Genomic DNA, 25,414 nt, shown 5'->3' on the forward strand with positions numbered 1-25,414 from the left:
TCGGATGAGGCTGTGTGCGGATGATGGCTGTGACATGAATGAAAAAAAAAATTTAAGACATGCAAGGGATTGGATCAAGAAAAGAGGAGGAGGTTCCATGACATGATCCCAAGTTGTGAGAAAAAAAGAGACCTATTCTGCTACGGCAGCTTAGACGTTGATAGCATGAAACGAAAGCATTTGAGACATGATTTTTCCTCCTAAATTTTTCCTTCAGAGATCTTTGAACCGCACATACAATTCCACATTCTTTCTCCTTACGGTAAATGGACCATCGCCAAGCAGAGGGCTCGACTAGGTACTCGAGGCCCGTGCCTCGCTGCATACACAGCCTCCCGGCAAACGGCAACCCGTCATTCAGCCTCATCGGTAGATCAGGACACGGACACGGGACCCGCCAAAAAGCTCGTACGATGATGCGCCCTGGAAGAAAGAAAGGATCCGTCTAGTACCCGGGGTTCCCCAGGTAATCGTTTCAATATTCACGATACTACATCGTCACACCGCCGCCGCCGCATGCACGAGGCAGACATTCCTTTTTGGCCCCCTTCACCCGACGGAGATAAACAAATGATAGGGGCTAAGCCACAACTGCTATTTGAATCCTTCGGATGATGACTGTGGGGAAACCACAGTCAGATGTACAATCGTGGTGGAAAAGGGCGGGACCGTGATCGATCGGCTCGGAGAATTTTGTGAGGCACAGGTGCTGCACCGCCACTGTGTGGCGCCCTCGTGATGATGATGACGATGGTGGTACTGGGGGATGACCAGGCTGCGAGGCAGCCTTGCCTCACCGATCAGGTTTTATTGATTTGTGGCGGCGGCGCTGGCTCATTTACAGAGTTCTGCCTTGAGGGAAGGACGGGTCGCTTGTTCCAGACCTGAGTGGGTATTGTTCGAGACTGAGCAGAGAGGCACAGTGAGTTGCAAGAGAAAGCTGCCTTGCCGATAACACTACTTATTTATATCAATAGTCGAGGTCCACGTCTGGGTGCTGACGATAGCTTCAAATGTCCAAATATTTCCTCACAGATATTGTGAAAATTCGTCTGTCCTGTTCCAAGGCGCTGCTATTCTTCGCGCTACCCTTCGGCCGCAATACCACTCTATAAATAAGACAATGGATGGTAATGTGCAGTTCAGCAGTCTACGGCTTGTTCACATGGCTAATGGCGTAAGGTCATTTTAGTCACTCGGTAGCCGAAGGGGTGATAATATGATGGATTAATTATTGAATACAAGTGGCTTGCCCTAGATTTTCCAATCCCGCATAAAGGTCATATAGTCATTCCACAAGCGTGGCAGAATCCCGCTCATGAGGTGGATAGAATCTACTTGGTGCGATCGGGCAGCCTGTTCAGTAAGCCATTGGTTAGTACTCAAGCTCTCAACTCTCTCCCCCAATTAGAGGGCACTTCAGAACTAAGAGACCCTACCTACGCTTTCTCCTCGGCGGCCTCCTCGGTCAGCTTGACCTCGAGCACGTCCTTGCCGACGCCGCTGCGCTCGATCAGGCTAAGGACGGCTTGGGCGTTTTCGTCGGTGAGGGTGGTGGCGGCGGGGAAGGTCTTGTGGTCGCGGCCGGCCATGGCCCAGCGAACCTTGATGCTCACGACCTTCTGGTCGCCCTTCTTCTTGGCGTACTTGGCCATGAACTCGGCGCAGTTGGGCGAGGTGCCGGCCGTCGACTCGATCTGGGCCGTCAGGTCGGCCAGTGTGGCGTTGGGCGAGACGAGGAGCACCTCGTGCCGGGACGAGCCGTCGATGTTGAAGATGATGGGGAAGGCCGACATGGTTGGAAGAAGTAAATACGCTTTTCAAATTGAGGATTCGGGAGACGCGTTTGTTGTTGTCAGACGGGAAAGAGGATGGAAGAGGTTACTGCAGGAAGACGGCCGAGGCCGGTCGCGAAAGGACATTTTTCAACGAGCCATATGCTGGTAGCAAGTTTTCAGTCTTTGTGAAACGGAGACGCCGCCGGGGCGTCGACGTCACTGCGCAGAGGATGCAGGGTGGGAAATCCGGGATGAAGCGAGGGGACAGCCCTATGATGTTGCCCGTTGCGTTGGTGGCGTGGGCCGCTCTCCTCGGTTGCGCCTGCCCGCCCGTCTACTTTCCCCCTCTTTTTCATCAACACCATGCTTGCATCCTTGTCCTTCCATCATCGGTGGTGCGCTTGCACCTAAGATGCGAATAGCGGTAGGAACGCCAACACCGCAGTACGCTTTGACGACCGGACTACCTTAGGCAGCAACGAGGCTGAGCAGATGTGACTCAACCTGCACTCCGGCTTGAAAAGAGCGCTTGTCTCCCTGCCCGACTCCATGCTTCCACTAATCCACAGGCAGCCCACTTATTCTTTTGCAGCTAGACACCCCGCCTAGTATGGCTTGCATTGACGGAACAACGCTTGAGGGAGGCGGCCAGCTTCTCCGCATCTCGGCGGGACTGTCTGCTCTGACGGCAGAACCCATCCGTATCACCCGCATTCGAGCAAATCGCAGAGGAAAGAGGGGGCTGAAAAGGCAGCATTTGTCTGCCGTCCAATGGTTAGCCCTCGCCAGCAAAGCCATCACCGTGGGTGCTGAGCAGGAGAGCCAGACTCTCGACTTCTTCCCGCGCGCCGATTTCGACGGCACAACCAAGTCTTCTCAGAAAGCCAATGTCATCGATATTGGAAGCGCTGGCAGCATCGGTCTCGTATTCCAAGCCATTCTCCCCTTTATCCTGTTTTCCGGCCGCTCGTCAAGGAAACCATTCTCGATAACCATCCACGGCGGAACGAACGTGTCTCTTTCGCCGTCGTACGATTACATCAACCAGGTCCTACTACCCACCTTGTCATTAATTGGGCTGCCACCGGTCACGACGAAACTCCACGAAAGGGGCTGGATGCGCGGCCCCAAGGGCGCAATCACCTTCAACGTCACCTCCGTAACGCGCGGCCAAAAACTCAAGCCATTTCGTCTGGAGAACCGGGGAGCGATTCAAAGCATAACAGCAACCATCCTCGCTCCCTCGTTCTGCCAGAGTCAGGCCGAACGCGAGCTACGCAGAGCGCTTGGCGCCAGCTTCCCGGACCTCGGCGAGGACGCCTTCACGGTGAACTTTGAGAAGAGCCCGCAGAAGGACCTGTACTTGCTTCTCGTCGCGACATCAACCAACGGCCATAAGCTCGGCCGCGATTGGCTCTACAACGAAAAGATCACCGCCGTCCCGGCAGCGGTGGACAAGTTGATCCAACGGGTCACCGCCGAGTTGGTCACCGAGGTTCGACATGGTGGTTGTGTGGATGAGCATTTGCGCGATCAGCTCGTTGTTTTCCAAGCGCTTGCGGACGGCCAGAGCTTCGTGGATGGAGGCACGAACGAGCGTTTGGAAAGAGTTGCGCCGAGTCTGCACGCTCGTACTGCGGAATGGGTGGTGGAGAAGATCTTGGGCGCGCGATTTGATGGTGACGGCAGTTGCGAGGGCGTCGGGTTTGCGGCGGGGGAGCGGTATGCGGAGAGAGAGCGAGCGACAGGAGTGAAGAGCATCCGCAGAGCTGCCAGTCTTGGGTCTCTGAAGGATCGAAAACCGCCGCCTAACTGTGTGCATGAAGCCATGCCAGGAAGCACAATCCGAAGATCAATGAGCTTCGACAGCGAAAGCAGCCAGAAGTTGCGAAGACGAGTGGATGCAGTCAAGCCAGCATCTTTTCCTCTACCACTGCGGAGCAAAAGGCATGTGTAAGCGACGTTATCATATGGAATCCAAGTTTGTATTATGCAAGAAATGAGAGGATGTGAAGTTTGGATTTCAAGGTTGACAAGCAGCGCCACCCGTCGGGCCGCATCCGAGAGGTACCAGCAGCGTCATGAGCGCACAAACCAGGAGAGTCCTTGATAAAGCTTCTCCCGGCTTTATCTACGCTTATCTGCACCACCCCTTGCACTCGTTGGCGGGGTAAGCTTCCCAGCGCATGCATCCATCGGCATCATCAGCACCCCGCCGACGATAAGCCGACTCCCCATCTATGCTGCTTCGCCCTTCCTATTGGAGTATACCGCCGACCGCATGGAGTATGGAGGCACAAAGGTTGGGGTTGTCGCCTCATCGCCAGCCAATCCCTACCTATTGGGGTCATCCTCTGCCTATCAACACGCTTGGCCCAGTTGATAGGGTACCTGGACGAGCGGCCTGCGCATTAGCGTCCGTGATGCGTATTTCAACGATCTTATAACCTTGACCCCAGCGTGTCCTTCCGACTTCAACCCATCACTTCCCTCTCTTCATCAGCTGTGCGGCGTTCCGGCAGGCAAGCGGCAAATCAACATGGCGGAAGTCGAGAAGAAGATTGCGGACCCCGTGTCGGTGCCGGAATCTGACGTGGCCGAGGGTTCGCTGGAGGCAGCCGTGTTCGATCAACGGATGCAGGAGGACATTGGCGCGCAGCTTTATCTCGAGGTCCAGCAGTACTCCAAGGAAGAGCTTGAGGCGGAAAGAAAAAAGGTTCTTAGGAAAATCGACAGGGTCATCCTGCCCATTGTAAGTTCCCAATTCCCACATAATTTCCTAATTGCTAATGGTTGGCGGTTAGATCTGCATTACCTACACCCTCCAGTTTCTTGACAAGCTCTCATTAAACTATGCGTCAGCATACTCCTTGAAAGAGGACCTCGGTCTCGGCGGGTGAGTTGTAGTTATCGGATTACTGGTCTCTGGCGACTCTCAATTGACACTTTAGTAGCCAACGCTATTCTTGGACTGCATCCATCTTCAACTTCGGCTATCTGTTCTGGGCCATCCCATCCAATCTCCTCATCCAGAAATTGCCAGTTGCGAAATACACCGGTGGCATGCTTCTCGTCTGGGCTATCATCCTAGTCTGCCACGTCGCAGCCAAGAACTTTGCCGGCATGATGATTCTTCGCTTCGTCCTGGGCATGTTCGAGGCAGGCATCTCGCCGGCAATCATGAACATCACTTCGATGTTTTACACCCGCAGCGAGCAGCCGTTCCGCATGTGTCTGTTCCTGGCGTTCAACGGTATGGCGACCATGGTCGGCGCCCTGCTTGGCTACGGCCTCGGCCACGCAACGAACCATTCCCTCAAAGCGTGGCAGCTCATCTTCCTGGTCATCGGCGTGCTCAACTTCGCCTGGGGAATCATCTTTGTGAGTTTGCCCCCGATTTGAACATACATAAACCCTCACTAACAATCACCCAGCTCTGGCTCATGCCCGACTCGCCCAGCCAAGCCAAATTCCTCACGCACAAGGAAAAAGTCGTCGCGGTGCACCGCATCGCCGAGAACATGATGGGCGTCAAGAACAAGCACTTCAACCTGCGGCAAGCGCTCGAAGCGACGTACGACCCCAAGGTCTGGTGCCTGGTCCTCATCGGCACCGCGTGCGGCATCATCAACGGCGGCGTCTCCAACTTCGCGTCGTCGCTCATCAAGGGCTTCGGTTTCTCGGGCATCTACGCCACCCTGCTGCAGCTGCCCACCGGCGCCATCGAGTTCGTCGTCGTCCCGCTGTGCGGCATCGCCGCCGGGTATTTCAGGGATGTGCGCTGCTGGCTGCTCATGTTCATCTGCTTGCCGCCGCTGGCCGGCCTGATCGGTATCAGGCTGACGAGTCTCGATGAGCGCTGGAGCTTGGTCGGGTGCACGTGGCTGCAGTATATCGTCGGTGCGCCTGTTATTCTGGCTTGGAACGTCATGACGAGCAATGTCGCTGGCCACTCGAAGCGCACGCTAACGAACGGCTTGTGGTTCGTGTGGTACGCTGCCGGTAACATTGTTGGTGCCCAGATCTTCTTCACGCGCGAGGCGCCGAGGTACTCGTCGGCCATTATCGCCCTGTGCGTTTGCTATGCTGCGATTATTGTGCTGGGCTTTGTGATGAGGCAGGTCATGTGGTGGGAGAATAAGAAGAGGGACAAGGCCATGGGTGTCGGGGAGCGGACGGTGAATGGCGCAGATGAAGCCGCTATGAGAGAGGGTTTCAGGGATCAGACGGATTTGGAGAATAAGCATTTTAGGTACTGTTTGTGAATTGGGGGAAGAGGCAGTTGCGTCTGGAGTAGAGGGGCGGTGCGGTATGACGCGACGTGTTGAGATGAATGTCATGATAGGATGAAGGTGCTGCATGCGCCGTAGCACTGTTGTATAAAGAGCTGCGTCCTCGGGACTTTTTGGTAGACCATGCTTCCAGAGATAAATTGGAAAAACATTTAAGAGACAAATGAGGGTACCCGGACAAGCAAAATCCTTAAACCCTACCACAGCTCTTACATCCTCTAGTAGATACGCATTTAGAGTAATAAACTAGTAGAAAATACCGAATAATGCCTTTATGTTGTATCAAACGTGGACGGAAATGCCCAGATAGAAAGCACCGTATCAAGATTTACAAACATATGATTTTTGAATGGGTGGTATGTGATTTCCCAAACCAGAGTAGAGATAGGCCCCTATTCACCTCCTACGAGGCGTTGGCCACAGAAGCCGTCAAGAGATGAGACGAGCAGACTGAGCATTACCAAGTAGCAAAGAATGCATTTTTGGGTAGTTGAACGAGCCTCCGGATGCATATGTAAGCTTTGAAACTATACAAACACAACTACTAAGTCACATTTTTGGAAACATGAGCGCGAGCCCATTCGTACATTTGGTTTCCATCGGGTGGCTCCTGAGTCCATTCTTCTGAGGTACCCATCTCAAGCTGTTCTTTGCTGATGTTGAAAGCCTGAAGTGTGGCTGAGCTGAGGTGGAATCTGGCTCGGTAACTATACTAGCTCGTAAGAAACACTTTGAGTTCTCCATCATATTCGTAAGTAAACGACATTGAGGCCGTGAAGACATCTCTTATTTTCAGCTCCATGTGTCGTAGCGCAGGGGTTCGGCGTGTGGCCTTGCCTGCGGCAATGGAGAGCCTGTTTGTACCTTTGTGGTCTACATAGTCGCGCGTAATGCCCCCCTTTTGCCATTCTTGTATAGATTTGTCTTCGTTCACGTGTGCGAGCCATTCGCCTACGGCTTTGTTAGAAATTATATATTATTAGGCTCCCATATACTCAAGTACACCCGAGGCGCTGGTAGGCACATACCAAACGTGAAAATACTCCAGCTAGGGTCATCAACACTTGAGCGGATACGTGCGACGGACTTCAGCGCAGTCTTCTAAAGAGTACAGATATGAAATGAGTCACCACGACAAGTAAATAAACCCGCTTTAAGTACAAAATCTATACTCACTAATCTCTGAAAAAGTCTACAAACCCTAGCCTTTTACCCAATTGCATATTCGAACCTCATCTTTAATAATTTGTTCGAGAGCACAATAACTTTTTAGCAGGTATCTATCTCTACTGTTAATTGAGAATAACCATCATATATACTTTGGTGTTCTTCGTGGGGCATAGAGGGAAATCTTAAAGTTTCGGCTTTCTAAGGATACCTGCCATGTGCAGATCAAGTCCACCATGGTCGTAGCGTCGTACTTCAAACGGGCACCTTCCCAACAAGCTGCGGCGGCAAGTTCTTCTTCCCAATCCACCTAATCCACTTGGTCGAGTCCTCAAACTCATCCTCATTCGGCGCGATGCCGTCCAACTCGCCCGCCAGCCCCACGACGCCGACCTCCTTCTTGTACTTCTCCCACTCCGCCAATAGCTCCTCAAACACCTGCGGCTCCCTCTCTTTCAGATCCTCCGTCTCGCCCGGATCCCTCTCCAAATCGAACAGTTCCCAGCGCTGCGGCCCCTTGGGCAACGGCACGTACGTCAGCTTCCACCTGCCCCTGATCAGCCCCGCGCTGCCCGCGACCTCGAACCCAACGACGTAGTCCGGCGGATGCACCGTCTCCCCCACGACCGCCTCATCCGACGACGCCTTGACCTTCTCGATGAACCGCGCCCAGCTGGCTCCGCGGACCGGCGCGATCGTCCTCCCCTTATACTCCGTCCCGGGGTGCTTCAATCCCGCCAGCTCCAAGAACGTCGGCACGATGTCCATGACGGTGCAAAACGCACTCGCCACCTTCCCGCCGCTCGCCGCGGACCCCCCACCACCACCCGCGGGCTTCAGCACGAGCGGCACGCGGCAGCCGCCCTCGGTACTAAAGCGCTTGTGCAGGCGACTCGGCGCCGTCGCCGCCTGCGCCCACCTGGTGCCGTACCAAACAAACGAGTCCTTGCGGCCAATATTCTCAAGCGAGTTATCATAATACTTCTCGAGGTGCTTCAACACATGTTCCCCCAGCACCGGCCGCGCCTCGATGCTGGCGCCTTCCGCGCCATTATCGCTCATGAAGAGGATACACGTATTCTCATACTCCCCCGTCTCCTTCAGGTGCGCAATCACCCGCCCGATGTTCCAGTCCATCCGATCCACCATCGCCGCGTACGCCTCCATCGCGCGCGCGCTCTTGGCGCGGGTGTCGGCGTCCATGTCCTCCCACGCCGCGGGCTCGCCCTTGACGGCGACGACGTCGTGCGGGCGGACGTCGTCGGGCACGAGGCCGAGCTCGCGCAGGCGGGCGAGGCGGCGGAGGCGGAGTGCCGCGGGTCCGTCGGCGTAGCGGCCGCGGTACTTGGCCATGACGGAGGCCGGGGCTTGCAGGGGCCAGTGGGGCGCGGAGAAGGGGAGGTAGGCGAAGAAGGGTTGGGCTTTTTCGTCCGCGGTGCGTTCGGAGGATAGGTAGGAGATGAGTTTGGTGGCGTAGTAGTCGGACGAGTAGAAGTCGGAGGGGAGCTGCTCGACGTATTCGGAGTCTTCGATGTGCAGTGCGCGAGTGACCGAGTCGAAGAAGGGGCCCGGTTGGTTGATGGGGTCTTCGTACTGGGGCTCGTAGCCTGTTTTTGTTTGTAGTATGATGGTTGCGTCAGCCCTGGTGTCGCTTCAAGATGGAGAGATAGTGTCTCTGGCTTTATGACGACAAGTTGGGGTAGTTGAAGCGTCTATCCAGACATGGATGCACAATATAAATGTGACAAATGTATCCAGACAAGAGCTCCATATACCCTAACCTGTTGCAATTCAGAGGGGTTCCGCGTAGCGCGAAGAATAACGAGCTCCATTACAGGGATGATGGTGCAATTGGTCGAAGAGAAGGGAATGATACTGCAATATCCAACCCCATCAACCAAAAAGAAAGCTGGATGAAAAACCTACCATAATGGTTCGCCGCGCCCGGCAGCAGCGCAAACGACCTCTTGAACCCCCTCGCCTGCGGGCTATGCTCTTTCTTCAGGCCCAAGTGCCACTTCCCGGCCATGACCGTGTAGTAGCCGCCATCTCTCAGCAACTCGGGCAGCGCCACGACCTTGTCGTTCAGATACCCCTCGTGCCCAGGCTTTCCCTGGTGCGCCGGGGACTGGCGGACCAGCTCCGCGAGCGAGCCGAGGCCGGCGATGTGGTTGTCCGTTCCAGTCTGAAAGAAGAAAGAAAGAAAGAAGTATGAGCGAAAACGGAGCACAATTCGTGTTTTATAATGAAGTGAAGAAGAAGGGAAAAAATCACCATGAGCATGGACCGCGTCGGCGAACACATGGACGCGACGTGGAAGTTTGTGAAGCGCGTGCCCGCCGCATCCGCGGCCAGGGCGTCGATGTTTGGCGTCTCGATCTCCGAGCCGAAGCAGCCGCAGTCCGAGAAGCCGAGGTCGTCGGCGACGATGACGAGGAAGTTGGGCCTCTTCTCAGTCATGATTCTGGCGGGATGGGTTCACTGCTTTGTGAGAGAGAATTCCCGAGCGTAGGAAGGAAAGTGGATGAAAGATTGAAGCGTTGTTAATCCAATGCGGGGTAAGGTAGAGAAACTTTCCTGTTGCGAGCCTGAGGAACGTCAGGCTGCTTGGATGGAGGGGTTTAGGAAGTAATAGGTCTCGATATAAATGCTGCACACATGCAACACGCGTCCTCAGGCCCCTCAGGAACATGCCGCGCATCCCACCCGCGCGACTTTATCGGCCCCACGATGGCTGCGGTGCTAGTGGGGCAAATTGGCCAGCCAGTTGCAATGAAAATCCCATCGTCGGCCGAGGAAGCCGACCAGGCGTTGGACTGGAAACAATTCTTCCCTTGTGCCTAAGAACGGCAAGTTGTCGGTGCTACGAACGGCGCATTCGCCATACACATCCGCGATTGCGTTATCGGCCATCCCTGCTGCACACCCCGATTTGGCCTACTGTGTAAACCCGCAACTACCAGAACAACACACACGAATCAACACCTCGCTAGATGAACGCCCAAACGGATGCAAGAAGCCACCGATGATCCGAACCTCCGTCCCGCCCCCATCCCAAATACCCGAGAGTGATACAGAACAACAAACACATTCAGACAAAGCCATTAAGCTCCCGGCTTCTGCTGGCCCTCGATGAACTTCATGGCCGTGTCGCGGTCGACGACGTCGATACTACTCGTCTTGTTTGTGTAGCTGACACCGTAGCACTTCTCCGCCACCATGACCATCTCGGGCCTGAAAGTCGTGCAGATGAACTGACCACCGCCCTCGGTGTTGTTTGACAGCGTCTGCAGCATCTGCGCCACGGCCGTACGGTACTGGGCATCCAGGTTGGCATCGATCTCGTCGAAGAGGTAGAAAGGCGCAGGGTCGCACTGTTGGATGGCGAAGACCAGCGCAAGAGCGCATAAACCTAGGCAATGGCGTTAGAAGGTAATACAAACGGGCGAACAAGTGGGAACTTACTCTTCTGTCCACCACTCAGCTGCTGAATCCTCTGCTGCTCGTCGTGCTTCGAGTTGAAGCTGACACTGATTCCAACACCAGTGTAGTTCTCGACGCTTTGTCTTCTCTCCTCCTCTTCACTGTCCTCTTCTTGCTCCGCACGCGCTTGGCTATCGCTCTTCCGCTGGATGATCAAGCGACCTTTGCCAGCCGGCACGAGTTTCTCGAAGACGCTAGCGAACTCACGGCTCACTTGCTTGAAAGTACGCTCGATGGCCTCATCCTTCCGCTGATCGAGCACCTCAATCAGCTCTTCGATCGACTTCTGGCTGGAGTCAAGCTCTGAACGACGCTTCATGAGAGTATCCCGCTGCTTCGTGAAGTTGGCGTACTGCTCGAAAGCCTTTTTGTTGACGTGCGAGTACTTCTTGAGCGCTTCGTTGATTTTGTGCAGACGCTTCAGTGCCTACGGTGAAAATAAGTCAGCATAACTGTACTCTGTCCTGCAATGGGTCTTGTCAACTTGCCTTATTGGACTCCATGTTCTGATACTTCTCAAACGCCTCTTCAGGCAGCACGCCCAAGTCACGGATGTTCCTCTGGCACTCCTGATTCTTGCTGTTCAGCAGAGCCTTCTTGGCCATGCTCTTCTCCATCCGTTTTTGGTGGCGCTCGATGGCGCGTGCCACCTCCTCCTGCTCAGCCTGCTTCCCAGCCTTGGTCTTCTCAAGCTCAGCAAGTTGAGCATTGGTCTGATCCATGTTTTGATCGGCTTCCTGCAACCTCTTTTGAACCGTCTCGAGAGCCTTGTTGATCCGCTTGAGCTCACGCTGGCGGTCCTTGAGCTTCACAGAGCTGCCACTAGAATCGGTACCATCTTCGAAGCCCTGTGCGTTGATCTGATCCAAACGGAGGCGGAGGTTTTCACGAAGCTCAGACTCCAGCGTGGTCTTCTTGGCTTCAAGTTCCGCACGGCTTGTGCTGAGGCTAGAGAGCTGCTTGCGCAGGTCTTGGATGGGTCCCGCGAGGGACTCGAGTTGCTGCTCCTCCTCACGCGAGAGGGCCTTCTTGAAGTCGGAAGCCAATTCGGCATCGTATGCCTCTTGTTGTTCACCCAACTCGCGAATGTTGGCTTCAATGTTATCCCTTGATCTCTGCTTCGCCTCGAGAGCCTCTCTCTTGTTCTGCAGGTCGACCATCTTTGCGCGGAGCTCCTGCCTCATTGGGCCATAGCTGTTCTCCAGCTGTTGCTGTTTTTGCTGAATCTTGGTGAGTTCACCAAACGCACGCGTGATCTCTTGATCTTTCTCCTCGTTCAAGCGCCGCAATTCCACTTGACGTGCTCTCTGCGCTTCATACTCCTGGCGCCACTTGGCCACGTTGCGGACGCCATCGATACGAGACTTCCGAGGATCGTGGAAACCACCCGTCAGGGCACCCTTCTTGTCCGCACGGTCTCCCTCAGGCGTGATGGCGCTGACGGCATGACTCCGGGCATACTGGGCGGCAACCTGAAGATTGGGGCAGATTATGGTCTTACCGAAGACATGTTGGAAGGCATTCTCGTACAGTGGATCGTACTGAAGCTTAGTGATCATGTGCAGAGCGTCGCTAGCCTTGGGGATGTTGATCGGCTTCGACCTTAACCGATTGAGAGGCATGAAAGTAACACGTCCAGCCTTCTCCTTCTGCAAAACTTCGAGGACCTTTGTCGCGGTCTGCTCGTTGTCGACGACGTAATGGAACAGGCTGGCGCCGGCCGTCACCTCAACAGCGGTTTTGTATCTGTCAGGCACCTCAAAGAGCTCTGCGAGAGTGCCGTAGACACCCTGCAGATTATGTTGCTGTTTGATGCGACGAACAGCAGCCAAACCACGGCTGGTGTTCTGATCCATCATGTGAGACAGGAATCTTTCCGCGCGGTTGAGTTCCTGCTGAGCGTTGCTGATGACTGAATCAAGCTTGGCTTCCTCTCTCCACAGGTCCTTACGCTGATCTGAAAGCTGGTCGCGCTCCTCCTTCGCCTTCTGCACCTCTTCTGAGATGTTCTGCATGCTGTCGCCACGGTTCTCGATACTGGAGCGCAGTTCGGCGATCTCAGTCTCCAGGCGCCCAATGTCTTTCTCCAGCTCGGTAATGTCCTCGGAAGTCTGCATGGCAATCGCCTTGCGGGTAGCCAATGAGACATTGACCTCGTCGATTTCCTTCTTGAGCCAATCATCTCTCTCGCGTTTTGAGCGAAACTGTGACTGACGTCCTTGCTTGGCCAGCAAGCGTTGCCTAATACCTTCGGATTCGGCGAGTTGGGACCTGATTGTAGCCTCTTGCTCCTTCAGCTTGTTATATCCAGGCATGATGGTTGCAAGCTCCTGCTCGCGTTGGTTGATCTGCTCCTGGACATCTCGGAGGTCGGCATCGTGGCGGCTCTTAGCTTGCTTTGCGGCTGCCTGGCCATCGGTAAGTTCGTTGACCTGCAACTCAACCGCGGCCCGATCACGCGCAGTTTCACGGCGCTCCTCCTCCAACTGGCGCTTATCAACCTTGAGGAATTCCAGCTGCTGCTTGAGCTCCGCAATCTCGGCATCGATCTGTGCAATCTCCTGCTCGTTTTGAACAAAGCGCTCCCGATTGTCGTCGGTCTCGTCAACGCCGGCTTGCCTCTGCTCGTCCATGGTTTCCAGAACCCTCTGGATCTCCTGCTGTTCGCGGTGGTAGATGGTGTACTCCAAGCATCTCCGCTCACGGTCCTTTTCCTGGTATGCTCTGAGCTCTTCCTTCTCTTCCTCAAGCTCCTCAAGACGTTCCCTGATGTAAGCCAGCAGGTCATCAATCTTAGAGCGCTTGTTGTCCGTTTCTTGCATAATCTTCAAACTCTCGGTTCTCCTAGCCTCGTAGACCTGGGTACCCGCAACCTCCTTCAGCAAGTTCAATCGCTCACCATCCTTCATGTTCGTCAAGGCGGTGACACGACCCTGCGGGACAATGTAGTACGGGTTCGATCGCGAGAAACCGGCCGACTCCAGCAGGTTCATGACGTCGGCCTTGGTCGCGTTCTTGCGGTCGAGCGAGTATTCATCCTTCTTGAGGCCAATGGTGCGGCGGAGGATGACCTCGGGCTTTCCGGTGGGGAAGCGGTCGTCGCTGTTATCGAAGATGACCTCTACGTAGGCCGACATGACGGCGGAGCCCGAACCTTCCTGCGCGCATTGTCAGTCGCGTCGTCTCTCCCAGCGGAGCGACGTGGCGGGGCTTACGTGGAGGAGAGCCTGGCGCTCTTCGCGCCCCATCTGGGTGTAGGCATCGCTGAGGACGAAGCGAATCGCGGCGAAGAAGTTACTCTTGCCCGAGCCGTTGCGACCGACGATGACGTTGTGCTTGGGCGAGAAGGGCTCAATGACCGTCTGGTCCTTGTAGCTGCGGGACAGGTCAGCGCGCTGCTGCAGTTTCGCTTCCGACCGACGCACCTCTTGAAGCCCTGGATAATAATCTGTTTGATGTACATGGTGACCCGCGCCGCGCGAGAGGGTTGCAGGGTATCGCGCGCTTTTGATTGGAATGTTGTGACACAGTGGAACGAGGGATGCGTGGAGTGGTTCTTTCAGCTCAGGCGACCATTGTATTAGACCGCGAGCAGGAGGTGGTGATGCGCCCGGGCTTGGTTCTGTCGTCGGAGTGTCAAGCTGCGGGATCAGCGACGCGTCGCGAGGAGCGCGTACAGCGGGCTGCCGCGGCCAATCATCGGCGCCTCTCTCTCAACGCACGTGCCAGGTCAACAAGGTGAAGAGATATTGAACGCGGGGTACCAAGTCGGCCACCTGTCTATTTCCTCTTGTATACTATTTGACTAAAATTATTTACACAGAGTGGGATTGCAACATATTCAAGAATTTCTGGTATGATGAAGAACTTCAGGTCCAAGAAGTTTTTCGGAGGACTTATTCTTGAGCATATTCTCAGAACCTGTCCAGCACTTAAGTAAATGGTTTGCACGTTAGAAATCCGAATAGCTGCAAGTTGATTCCCTCTGATGCGAAGGCAGAAGGACTGGACAGATGGTTAATTCAGCGACCTCAAAAGCAGAGTTACCTTGCGTCGGAATTGGAGAGCCGGGCCTTGAAACGGCTGGCTGACGGGCAAACACTTCTCAAATTACACTCACTCTCAACACAGAATCACCAAATAAACAAGAAAGCACAATAAATCGATTTCATAATCCATGAAAGCTCATAAATTTTCACTGCAGAAGCACCTGCAAGTGGGATATCTTGAGGTCTATCGCCGACCAAAAATCCGCTCCAAACCATTAACCCACGACCAAACCCGCCACTTTCGCGACTCAGTCGCTTTCTCAGAACCGAATGTCAAAATTCAAAGAATCGTTGTAAACAAGAATGAAGTGAAAGTAAGATATGTAAAGAACCTCTCTCAATCCGTAGATACAGACGTCGCTGAAGAAACGGCCTCTTTACAGCGCCAGGACGGCAGCGACACCGCCGAGGAACAGCGCGTTCCTCATGCCACCACCCATGGCCATGGGAACGGCGGCACCGGTGAATACGGGCGGGGTGGCGGAAGGAGTGCTGACGGGGGTGGTGACCGAGGCGACGGGCGTCGAATCGCCGCCCTCGACGCCGCTGGTGGCGGGCTCCGAAGGGATGGGGTAGATGGTGCCGGACGGGGCGGAGAGGGTCATCGTGCCGCTGCCGAGCTCGTCGGTGGTCGAGGGGGCGGCGCTGGTGGACGCCTCGCCGTCGACGGTCGACGAAGGCACGGCGGCGGGGGTCGTCACCACAACCGGCGTGGTCTCGACGACGGGCGTGGTCTGGGCGGGAGCGGTCTCGCCGGGCTGGAGGGTGACGGTCTGGGTGACGATGATGGGAGCGCACGAGCCGGAATCGCCGGACTCGCTGCCGCTGGAGGAGGAGCCCGAGCCGGTGGGAGCGGTGCTACCGCCAGCAGCGGCGGTCTCGCTGAAGTCAGCGCCGCTGCTCTCGCTCGAGCCGGTGGCACCATCAGCAGAAGCGGAGCCGGAAGCAGAAGCAGCGCCAGTAGCACCGGCAGTGTTGGAGGAGCTGGTCTGGGTGGGGCTGGTGCCGACAAGATCGCAGCCGTCGGTGGAAATGTCGATGCTCTCAGCGGATCCGGTGGTGTCGGTGTAGTTGTAGCTGCAGCCAGGGTTGTAGTTGGTGATCTTGACGTCCTCGACGAACATGGTCCAGGGCATGCCATCGGCGGCATCGTAGGTGGTGTTGCCACCAGCCCACTGAATGGTCCAGTAGTCGTTGTCGGGGTCACCGCCAGCCCAGATACCAAGACGGATGTTCATGGGGGTCTGGGGGAAGTTGGTACCGCCGTTGGCGTCAGCGTAGTTGAGAGTGCGAACGGGGGTGTCGTCAATGGCCCAGACGATCGACTCCTTGGTCCAGTCGACGGAGTAAGTGTGGACAGTGTCCTGGGGAGTGGCAACGTCGAACTGCTGCATCCTGTCGTAGGTGGTGGTGTTGCCCTTGCCGAAGTAGTTGGTCTGGACGATGCCGTTGTTGCCACCGAGGAACTCCCAGTCAATCTCGTCCAAGTCCTCGGACTGCAGGACGATACTGCTGATGATACCCTGGCCGGGAGCCGACTTCATCTTCACCTCGACCTTGCCGTAGAAGATGTAGAAGTCGGTCTTGATGGTGGGAGCCTCACCACGCTTGGTGATGGTGAACTCGGCGCCGCTGGAACCATAGTTGACGGCGGGGGCGACGTAGCTCCAGCTGGTGTTCTTGCCGGACGAGAACTCACTGTTCCAGGACTTGGTGTTCAGGCCCGCGTTGATGGGGCAGGGGAACTGAGAAGCGTTGGTAGGGTTGCAGTCCGTGTAGGTCTGCGCGAAAGCAGTGGGAATGACTGCTGCAAGGCCAGCAGCAGCAGCGAAGGTGGAGGAGCGCATGTTGGATGTTGTTTAGGAAGTTGTTTCAAACACGGGAGGGAATGTGACAGCGACCGGGCACTGTTGAAGAATAGAGCGGGTGAATGAACGTGTCGCTCGTAGAAGAAAGAAATGACCAGCACAAAGAAAAAAGTGAGTGTGGTGGTGAAAGACTTGGTCGACGAAAGCACCAGCAAAAAACGTACACGCGCCAAAATGACGGGGCGGCGCCGGGGCTTTTGAAGGGCGGGCAGGCGGCCCATCGCGGTATCGAAGCCGCCGTCCAGGAGGTGTTCCACATTGTTTCAACATGCTGAGGTTCGCGGCGCTACTACGCACATCCTGGTGGGGCTGTCGGTCGCCGCCGCACGATGCCCGCCTCCGGGCCAATTGCAGCCCGGGCAAGCGACCGTGAACAGGGCCTGCCAAGACTCGCTTGCCCTGTGTCAGGCGTCGCTTGCCACTCAGTCGCTGCCGCCGCCCGCTGTCAAGTTGGCTGTGCAGTGGCTGGCGCTCCGCTGCGCCTGCACACTGGACCCGGAGCGCTCGTACGGCCGCCAGCGCGACCATTCCGTGTGCCTCTCTCGGCCAATCCTCCTCGTACGCTGTCGCCGACGCGTAACCCGCGCCTGAATGCGACGTTCAACTTAACTCGGCCTTGTGGCGCCAAGCTGCAGGGCACCCTCGCGCGCGCTCCTCCGCAGTCATCTCGCATAAACATCAATCTCGCACCACCAAATGAGCAGGGACGCCAGCACTCCGAAGCTCCGACGCCGTTTTTCCGGCTCGGCCTGCGATTGCAACGGGCGACGTGCGTTTCGTCTCCCCGTCACCAGCCTCGTAGGGCAGTCGAAACCACCGGGATTGATGTCATGCTAGCCGCCCGCCTTCTTCTTTAAGCTTGATGCGGGAGTCGATCTGCCCCTGACGCTCGTGACTGATCTCCAGGAACGGGCAGTTATCGACAACAGCCCGAGACAGGGCCTTCCATAAGGCGCGCACCAAACGAGACAAAGGTTCGCTGTTTCCGACGTTTGTGTCGCTCAATCTCGACTTTCGGCCTGCTTGCTTTCGTGGTGCGTCGGAGTGCTTCTCGCATCCCGATTATTTCGGGGATGCGCTGCTATTCTCGTAAAGCATAAATGAAGCCTCAGGCGCTTGGGGCTCCCTTCCGAAAGCGGTCGCTTGACGCATCCTCATACGAAGTAGTCAGCAGTACATCATTATGCCCGACTACTCGAAAGAAACGTCACACGAAAGGATCAGCGTTTGCTGATGCTCTCTTCTGAAGGATCCGAGCACTCTGCCGACTCAAAATAGAAGTCTTGACGATGAACATCGTGTATCCGAAAAGTGTGGTTCCGAAACACCAAACCCTGGCGCTAATTTCCCTTTCACCGCAATTTCATCCTCCAGTGCGAAGATGAAAAAGTACTACATACACGCAAGACCTCTCAACTCGAGGCGTCCTTTGCCGCATGAAAACACGACTCTTTGCGTTGCATGCATGCATCCTCGTGAAGTCTTTGTTGGGTGCCATGTAGCCGAGTCGGCCGCTGATCGAAATAAAGCTGGAGGCGCAGATCGGCATCCCGGGAGACAGGTAAGCCCTTCGAACACTTCGTTGGTTGGACCGGCTCGCGGCTCGCCGTCAAACCCTAGCGGCGACAGACAAACAAAATCTCCATGATCCCCGGACAGAGAGAAGATCTCTACGTCACGTCGCAGATCACACGCGATTTTTCCCCTGCCATCTACACCATCGTGACCTCAAGACAACAGCCATTCGGCCCAATTGTCTGAAGATCCCCAAGCTCCGTTCCCTTGGTAACCTTGGGCGAGCAAGCTCGACGGATGATCAATGACAAATGCATCCAGCACACCTCCCAATTGCTCTGCTAGACTAACTATATACAGTGTCGGATGCTCACCTACAGCAGACGATTGCTCTCATCAATCACGCTAAGCATCTACTAAGGCGTGGCAACGTTTCATATTCTAGTGATTAAGTATGCTTTGCGCTGATCGTAACAGCCCGACCCTCTGAAATATCTCCGACATATCTGCCGACCAAGGAATGTTATAAAGAACCTGAAAAGTGGAAACTGCCAGCAGGGAAGCAGTGATGTAGCAGCCATAACACAGCACAGCCAAGTTTATGATTTGTATGTAATCCATACATTCCGACACACTGATTCGCTCACTGTACTTGTCGCCCTCCCTGTTATGCCAAATGTGCGCAATCATTTCCTGCACAGGCTTCCTGCATCGCTCCACACTCAGAGGGGATGGGCGAAGAAGATATATATAGGGTTGCATACCGTTGAGAATGTTTCCAACAAATTATGCACATCTCCATGAAAGGTCACCTACCTGGGCCTTACCAACCACGCAACACTACTGAGCAGACCTGCTGGGCTGGCTCTTCTTCAACATGGAAATTCTAAGGTCCAATACCCAAATTTGAGCAAAAGGATTCGGGAGATGGCAGAATTAGGGTTGAAGATTTACAGTACCGGCTCCAGACATGATACATGGGTTCGAGATTGATATTGCGGTGTGAAGTACTTCGATGGCTGTTCAGTCCAAGGAGCACAACACATGGATATTGACCATTCATCAGTCCAATAAGCTCTCGTGTCCGCCACAAAAAGAGAACATTTATTTGCACTGAAACGGAAGGCATTCCTTGCTTAGGACTCCGAGAAATTTTACTAATCGCGCTCTCTTTCACCCCAAGTCACTCTACCAAATCACATATTATCAAGACCAACTTCAGTGAGAACAAAACCATCCGCTGGACTCTAGCCTTAGAAGCATGCTTTAATTCTTCTGCCACATCTAAACCTATTGCAAAACTCCATCAGGATAGCGAAAATATTCTAAAATCAAAGAGCTACTCCAACGTTTCGATGAGCTAAAGTGATGCATTTCTTGCAACTTCTTCACTCTCGCTCTTGGTAACAATCATAACTTGTCGGATGCGTTCAATCTCCTCTGTGGACAAGCCACAAACATTCCGAACGTACCCTTCGGCGCTCCCATACTTCTTACGAATCATGGCCAAAGCCGCGAGCATGCTATCCTTCCTGTGCAGATTGCCATTAGCGATTCTCTTCAGACATCATTCCTGAACACGTTCACGTACTTGCTGCCCGACATCCTCTCCGCGCCTTCCAGGCCGGCGCCATTCTCCTTGAACGCAGGGTTCTCCGAGATCTTCTTGATCATCAGCGGCCTCACATGGGCAAGGCCCACCTCGGTGAGGGCGTATTCGTCGGCGACCAGATCATCGGCCACCCCGAGCATCGACAGCAACACCGCCACAAACACCCCGGTGCGGTCCTTGCCCGCGGAGCAGTGCACTAGCAGCGCGTTCGGCTTCTCGGCTGACGACTCGCTCGCGATATGTCTGAGGATGGTGGCGAAAGCGGGGCCGCCACCGGCAAGGATTTCCCCGTACGCTGCGACGAAGCCCTACGGAGAAGACGGTGTCGTGTCAGTACAGATTCTGCTCGGAAGGAGACAGGAAATGTTTGAAAGGTGGGTAGACAACAGCGAGGAGGAGGGTGGGGTCCATTGGTGAATGAAGCAGACACCGATATTCCCGCATGCAAGCAGCAAACCCAGCCTTTGCTCTTTCGCTCCCTCTCTTCACCTCTTCTTCACCACCGCCCCAAGCGAATTGTACAGCCAGCCCCCTCTCGCATCCGAGAGCTAGCGTGGATTCGTTTCTTGCGCATGCCATGGGTAGCTAAAGCTATCATCCGGACGTATATGTAGAATTTTTAATAACTCCACATTCTCGTCCGGACGATAGGATAGCTTCAACCACCCGCACAAAAAGAAAAAGCAAAACTCACCTCCAACCCCTTCCTCGCATACTCCCTATACCTCACCGCCAGCCTCTCCGGCACAAACACCTCATCCTCAAACACCGGCGTCCACACCCTCTTCAACAACCCATCCTCCTCCTCCCCTTCTGCCCTCTCCTTCTCCTCCTTAAACGCCCCCACCGCCTCCAACCCCGCCTCCACCTCCGGCCTCGACCGCAAATCAAACACCCGCGCCACCCTCAGCCCGCGCAGCACCGCACGGTCCTCGGCCGTCGCCCGCGACGGGTCCGCGCTGCGCAGCAGGACGAGCGGGCGGATGCAGGCACCGGCACCGCCGCTGATGGGCAGGTTGTTGCCGGCGTCGCGGAGGTTGGGGATGGAGGGGGTGGGGAGGAAGGGCGGGGGGAGGATGGGGGAGGGGGGGATAGCATGAGAAGTCTTTTTTTCTGCGGCGGTGGTGGGCGATGGGGATGACATGGTTGCGAGTGCTGGTGGTGACGGGGGGGTGACAAGGGGTGGATGTGTGACTGTGATTGTGATTGGGGGGTTCGTTGGTGCGAGGGGTGATTGGTTGCGGGGAGGAAACGGGATGTGATTTGGTGATGATGAGGGGCGTTGAAGGATGGGGAGGGATGAGACAGGTGAAAAAAAGGATGTGGTGGTGATGATGGCGGTGGTCAGATTTGGGGTGAGATCTGGTTTTTCCTAACGGAGGAAATAGTCGAGGTATGATTCACTTTCGGTGGAGAAAGACGCAGACTTGTGTTTTCTTGATGTCGTCGTTGTGGCGCAGCCTCCGGAAATCAGTGCCGCTGGCTGAGCCGCCGCCTGCCGCGGGGTTCTTGACTTACCTCGGCTCGTGGGTCGAAGTCCATTTTGAGTAATATTAGATGAAAGACACCACGCCATATGCTATCACAAGGAATATAAACTGATATTTGAACACATAGAAGGTCATGAAGTGATGTTTTTGCAAAGGTTGCATTGCTCAAAGTATTGGGCGCCCACGAAGCTAAATTCCTCTGCAATTGCTTAATCGAGTTTGGCGTCTGGGCTTAGGTGTCTTGGGCTGATCACCTAAAATTCATTACAACAGTCAAAGAAAACCCGTTTTCACTATGCAATGCTTCAAACCCATGGACGAGTGAAATATTTCTTTCCTACAATTAAATAGTGTAGTTGAATGGTTTCAAACCATCAATCTCAGGACCACGCACCACGACCAAACCACTCCGATGCTCTCAGTCAGATACATATAGCACCTCAAGTAGACATTCATCCCAGTTCCCAATGTCTAAACTTCCACCTTCCTGCTCGCTGAAAGATTTTTTAACGGAAGGGAACCACTTCCGGAACAGATTTTGGTATAAAACTTTTTCGGGTGGCAAAGCAAGCCCGAGGGAAAAACGAACAGCAATTCAATAAACCATCAAGCACCGCGCTCCAGGTCACGCTGCGTATCGGCCTGTTGGCTTGTCTGTTCCTCAACCTTTTCCGACTGTATATTATGAGCTTTATCGAGTGTGGTCTGCGGCGTGAGGCTGTTGTTGCGGGAGGCGTCGGTATTGTATGAGTTCGCGGTCTTCGGAGGCTTCGCATCGTCGCCGATGTACTGGTCGTAGGTCATGCCAGCGCGCTTGGCGTCCTTGAGGGTGCGGCGGTTGCGGTAAACCCAGGAGAAGTGCCAGAGCATGATGCCTATTTCAAGGACCATGCTGATAGAACGTTAGCATCTGTGTTGTCGTTGCTTACAAGGAAGCTTGTGCATGACGTGTGATTGGATGTAGGGTGTCGTGGAAGAGAAACGATAATTGCAGCCAATAGAATCCGACGTACCAAACAATGTAAAGGATGCCACCAAGGTAGTCGAAGGTTTGTTGGACAACTACAACATTGGTTAGCATGGCGCTACATGTGCCTGATCCTGCATGGAACTCCTTACTCAAGGCCAGCAGCGAGAAAGCAGCACCGCAAAAGTCCGTGGTCAGGAAGAGGAAGCCTAGGTTTCAGTGAGCAAAAGGTCTTACAAGTGAGTACAAGTACGTACTGATGTCCTTCGCCCTTCCATCGCGCTTCCACTGTTCCCAGTACATGGGAAGCAGACCCACAGCAAGCAGCACCGCTGCGATAACGCCGACGGTGACAATCGGCCACTCCACGCCTCTCGAGTAGGGCCCCTGAATATGTCAGCCATCGTTATGTCATAGAAACACATGTTGCCTACCCTGAGGGTCAGAATTAGAAGCGCCTCGACGCCTCCAAAGATAAGGCCTGTGATTACGGCAGTCAGGGTGGCGGTCCAGACTCTCCAATGGCTAAAAGAAATGTCAGTGAACTGCTGGCGGTACTAAGGAGGCGGATACGCACTCATGATAGATTAGAGTTTGCGCCCAACAAATCAGGACCAACGCGCAGAAGACCTGAGGCTGGACCTGTAATGGAATGTTGAAGTTCTTGAAGTTGTCAGAAGGGCCCACTGTTTGGAACTGTGGGAAATGCGAACCTGCACGATGTTGTAGATGCCGAACGGCACGGCGGCTGAGACACGTCAGACGGTGGCTGGCTAGAATGGAAGCGAGGCGGCTCACCGGCAGCCCACAAGAAGGGCATAATCCATGGCAGGCCATCGGTCTCCTTATGGCGCCAATTGGTGTAGATTCTACTTTCGGTCAATGACTGACTCAGCGAAGGGTGGGTGAGTTTACGTACTGTGGGAGGATCTGTCACATTCAGGTTAGCTTGAGGCGTCGGGGATGTCGGGTACAGTGACAATGACATACCTGAACACACCAGCATCTTCAATCGGTACAGTAATGTCAGCGTGATGTTGTGGGGTGAATCGTGTCTTGGATGCCTTACACTACGAGCAGTTAGCACGGATATCCCGGTTTGGGCTCGGCTTAAGTGACTTACCAGTGCCGATAGTCTGCAGACACAGGAAATGTTAGTAGAAAGACCACAATGGCTGGGTAAGGCACGTACGCCTAGTATGCTCGCGGCCTATGATATCACCATGTCAGTATCAAGTTCAAGTGAGGGAGGCAGCATTCGGCACGTACCGGCGGGATGTGCTCCTGGGGTGCCATGACTCGTGGTTGAAAGGCGACAATGGCAGTATTACAATATGATTTGGGAAGTGAGGAAGCGAAGGTAGAGAAGGAGAAGAAGGGATATGTGACTTTGAGGTACGATGATGGCGAGCTGGGTGTTGAGTATTAAAGGGTTGGCAGTCCAATTGCATCAGCCTCCAGGCCGCCGCCACCGATCCATAAAAGATGCACAAAGTGGGAAGAGTGCATTTTTTCGGTCCCAGCCGGATCAGGCAAATGGCGCAGCGCTGGTTGGGCGGCGGGACCGGGAGAGTACACGCGGGCAGGGGCTCTGAATGTGACGAGACATGTTTTTCGGCAGCAAGCGCAGTTGACGCAGGAATAGGCAGCGGAGAGTTAGGGTTCGTGTATGAGCTCGGACGTCAGAGTTAGGGTCAGCCGTAGGTGCTTTTTTGCCCCCCTGCTCCCTGTAGCGCGGCGATTGGCGTGCAGCCGACAGCGCCACACTGCCCCTGCACCACGCTCCTCCAACGCCCATTCGACGGCGCCCCAGCTCTTTGAAGTCACCCAGCTGTGATGCTCAGCCCGCGATCCGCGTAGTCAGGCACCGGGTGCAGCTGGCAGGGCTCACCTGATGGCGGCGTGTCCGTGGGCCTCGCGGCGGGCCTCCGGCTTTCGCAGGCCCCCAAGAGCGCGAGCGCAGCCTGGAGGCCGCCAGTGGAGACGATGGCATCGGCAAGTGCCCCGTAGGCGATTGGGGCACAGCACGCCTGCACCCGACCGCGCACCGCATTGGCGCGGCGGAGAGGGGCGTATAACGACATAGTGCGCGCTGCACGTCATCGGCCCTGGTTGCTGCTAGGGTGCGTTGGGCGCGGCGGCATCGAGGTCGCGCGTCGCAGCCGGGGTGCCGGCGACTGAGAGCGGCCAGCGGCTCCCGCGCCCTCGCTCGATCTGCGAACACGCGTTCTCAATTCGACAACATCACCACTTTCATCGTGGCGTCGGATGCGCTCCCCCGTTTCCGCGACCGCCATGCATCATGCACGGCCTGGACTCGATCGTGGTGGAGCACAGAGTTGTTGTTTACTTTGCGCCTAGGCCCGCGATCTGTCACGACACACAGCCGGTCAGGGTCTGCCGCTCTGCCGGAGGCGCCGCCGGGCCTTCCCTCTTGCTCTTTCCACGGCCTTCCGGGGCTGCCGATCTGTGGAAGCACTTCCGCCCGACGCTCGGCTGCCCATCTGTTGCTGCTGTGCAACCGACGTGGTCCTCTTTCGTCTTCATTTCTCTGACGACCCGTCACTCCAATTCCTCATCTGCCGCGCGGGGCGCCGGGATCCCGTAAATATACTTCCGCCGTCCCGCGTCCCCTGCTCGTCGTCCTTGCATTCCTGGGTTTCGCACTGTGGGGGAGCATGCACGCTCGAGCGTAGCCCACTGCAGAGCAGCCCGAACGGTCTGGCCGCCGTGCACCCTATCTATCCGCCCGGTTGCACGCAGCAGGTGGTGGCTTGCCCGCCAACGGTTCCACCGAGCACTGCCTACAGAGGGGAAGACGTGCTGAAAGCGGTCATCCAAAGCGATTGCCCTGTGGACTGCCCTACGTGTACACGGATGCCTCCAACTCAGACGGCAGCTCGTGCTCCCGCCCGCCACTAAACGAGACGAAGGGGCCCTCCCGAGGCATATGCACTCCGCAACGGATATAACTCACCCCGCCGATCTCTGGGAGCCCCTCATCTCCGTCTGGAAATCATCAGCAAACCTCTTTAACCGCCGCACCTTCTCTGGTCACCTTATTGCTATAGCAGAGCCGTGGCCTGAGGATCTGCTCATCGTTTGGGCAGACATGCGCCGTTTGGAGGCCGGATGCACTAATTTAGCTAGTCTGCTTGCCCAAGACTCTCCAGGACCTCCGCAGTCCATTCAT

The 25,414-nt window shown here is 55.3% G+C and overlaps 7 protein-coding genes across 7 annotated transcripts; 1 reads left to right on the plus strand and 6 right to left on the minus strand.

The window, feature by feature from the left end:
- Positions 1 to 1,334: 1,334 nt before the first annotated feature.
- Positions 1,335 to 1,796, minus strand: LTHEOB_7455 (uncharacterized protein; the record flags this gene model as incomplete). Its single annotated transcript, XM_035516823.1, has 2 exons — positions 1,335 to 1,356; positions 1,444 to 1,796. 2 exons carry the CDS (start codon positions 1,794 to 1,796, stop codon positions 1,335 to 1,337), a joined length of 375 nt encoding a protein of 124 aa, XP_035371426.1.
- A 592-nt stretch (positions 1,797 to 2,388) lies between these two features.
- Positions 2,389 to 6,043, plus strand: LTHEOB_7456 (MFS allantoate transporter; the record flags this gene model as incomplete). The annotated part of the gene is made up of 6 exons (XM_035516824.1): positions 2,389 to 3,500; positions 3,605 to 3,731; positions 4,165 to 4,530; positions 4,583 to 4,674; positions 4,733 to 5,159; positions 5,213 to 6,043. 6 exons carry the CDS (start codon positions 2,389 to 2,391, stop codon positions 6,041 to 6,043), a joined length of 2,955 nt encoding a protein of 984 aa, XP_035371427.1.
- Positions 6,044 to 7,492: 1,449 nt separating this feature from the next.
- Positions 7,493 to 9,697, minus strand: LTHEOB_7457 (Arylsulfatase protein; the record flags this gene model as incomplete). Its single annotated transcript, XM_035516825.1, has 3 exons — positions 7,493 to 8,844; positions 9,164 to 9,422; positions 9,512 to 9,697. The coding sequence occupies 3 exons, from the start codon at positions 9,695 to 9,697 to the stop codon at positions 7,493 to 7,495; spliced, it is 1,797 nt and encodes a 598-aa protein (XP_035371428.1).
- Positions 9,698 to 10,341: 644 nt separating this feature from the next.
- On the minus strand, positions 10,342 to 14,183 carry LTHEOB_7458 (RecF/RecN/SMC domain-containing protein; the record flags this gene model as incomplete). Its single annotated transcript, XM_035516826.1, has 5 exons — positions 10,342 to 10,649; positions 10,703 to 11,116; positions 11,205 to 13,878; positions 13,936 to 14,095; positions 14,146 to 14,183. The coding sequence occupies 5 exons, from the start codon at positions 14,181 to 14,183 to the stop codon at positions 10,342 to 10,344; spliced, it is 3,594 nt and encodes a 1,197-aa protein (XP_035371429.1).
- Positions 14,184 to 15,146: 963 nt separating this feature from the next.
- On the minus strand, positions 15,147 to 16,616 carry LTHEOB_7459 (Extracellular cell wall glucanase Crf1 allergen Asp f9; the record flags this gene model as incomplete). Its single annotated transcript, XM_035516827.1, has 1 exon — positions 15,147 to 16,616. The coding sequence occupies one exon, from the start codon at positions 16,614 to 16,616 to the stop codon at positions 15,147 to 15,149; it is 1,470 nt and encodes a 489-aa protein (XP_035371430.1).
- A 2,896-nt stretch (positions 16,617 to 19,512) lies between these two features.
- LTHEOB_7460 (Tyrosine phosphatase) lies at positions 19,513 to 20,908 on the minus strand (the record flags this gene model as incomplete). The annotated part of the gene is made up of 3 exons (XM_035516829.1): positions 19,513 to 19,684; positions 19,744 to 20,072; positions 20,459 to 20,908. The coding sequence occupies 3 exons, from the start codon at positions 20,906 to 20,908 to the stop codon at positions 19,513 to 19,515; spliced, it is 951 nt and encodes a 316-aa protein (XP_035371431.1).
- Positions 20,909 to 21,860: 952 nt separating this feature from the next.
- On the minus strand, positions 21,861 to 23,517 carry LTHEOB_7461 (Pq loop repeat protein; the record flags this gene model as incomplete). Its single annotated transcript, XM_035516830.1, has 11 exons — positions 21,861 to 22,146; positions 22,268 to 22,316; positions 22,374 to 22,430; positions 22,479 to 22,608; positions 22,656 to 22,746; positions 22,799 to 22,884; positions 22,935 to 22,969; positions 23,141 to 23,151; positions 23,212 to 23,291; positions 23,414 to 23,431; positions 23,491 to 23,517. 11 exons carry the CDS (start codon positions 23,515 to 23,517, stop codon positions 21,861 to 21,863), a joined length of 870 nt encoding a protein of 289 aa, XP_035371432.1.
- Positions 23,518 to 25,414: the final 1,897 nt, after the last annotated feature.

The sequence above is a fragment of the Lasiodiplodia theobromae genome (assembly GCF_012971845.1).
Source record: "Lasiodiplodia theobromae strain AM2As chromosome Unknown scaffold_22, whole genome shotgun sequence".
NCBI classification, from domain to species: Eukaryota; Fungi; Ascomycota; class Dothideomycetes; order Botryosphaeriales; family Botryosphaeriaceae; genus Lasiodiplodia; species Lasiodiplodia theobromae.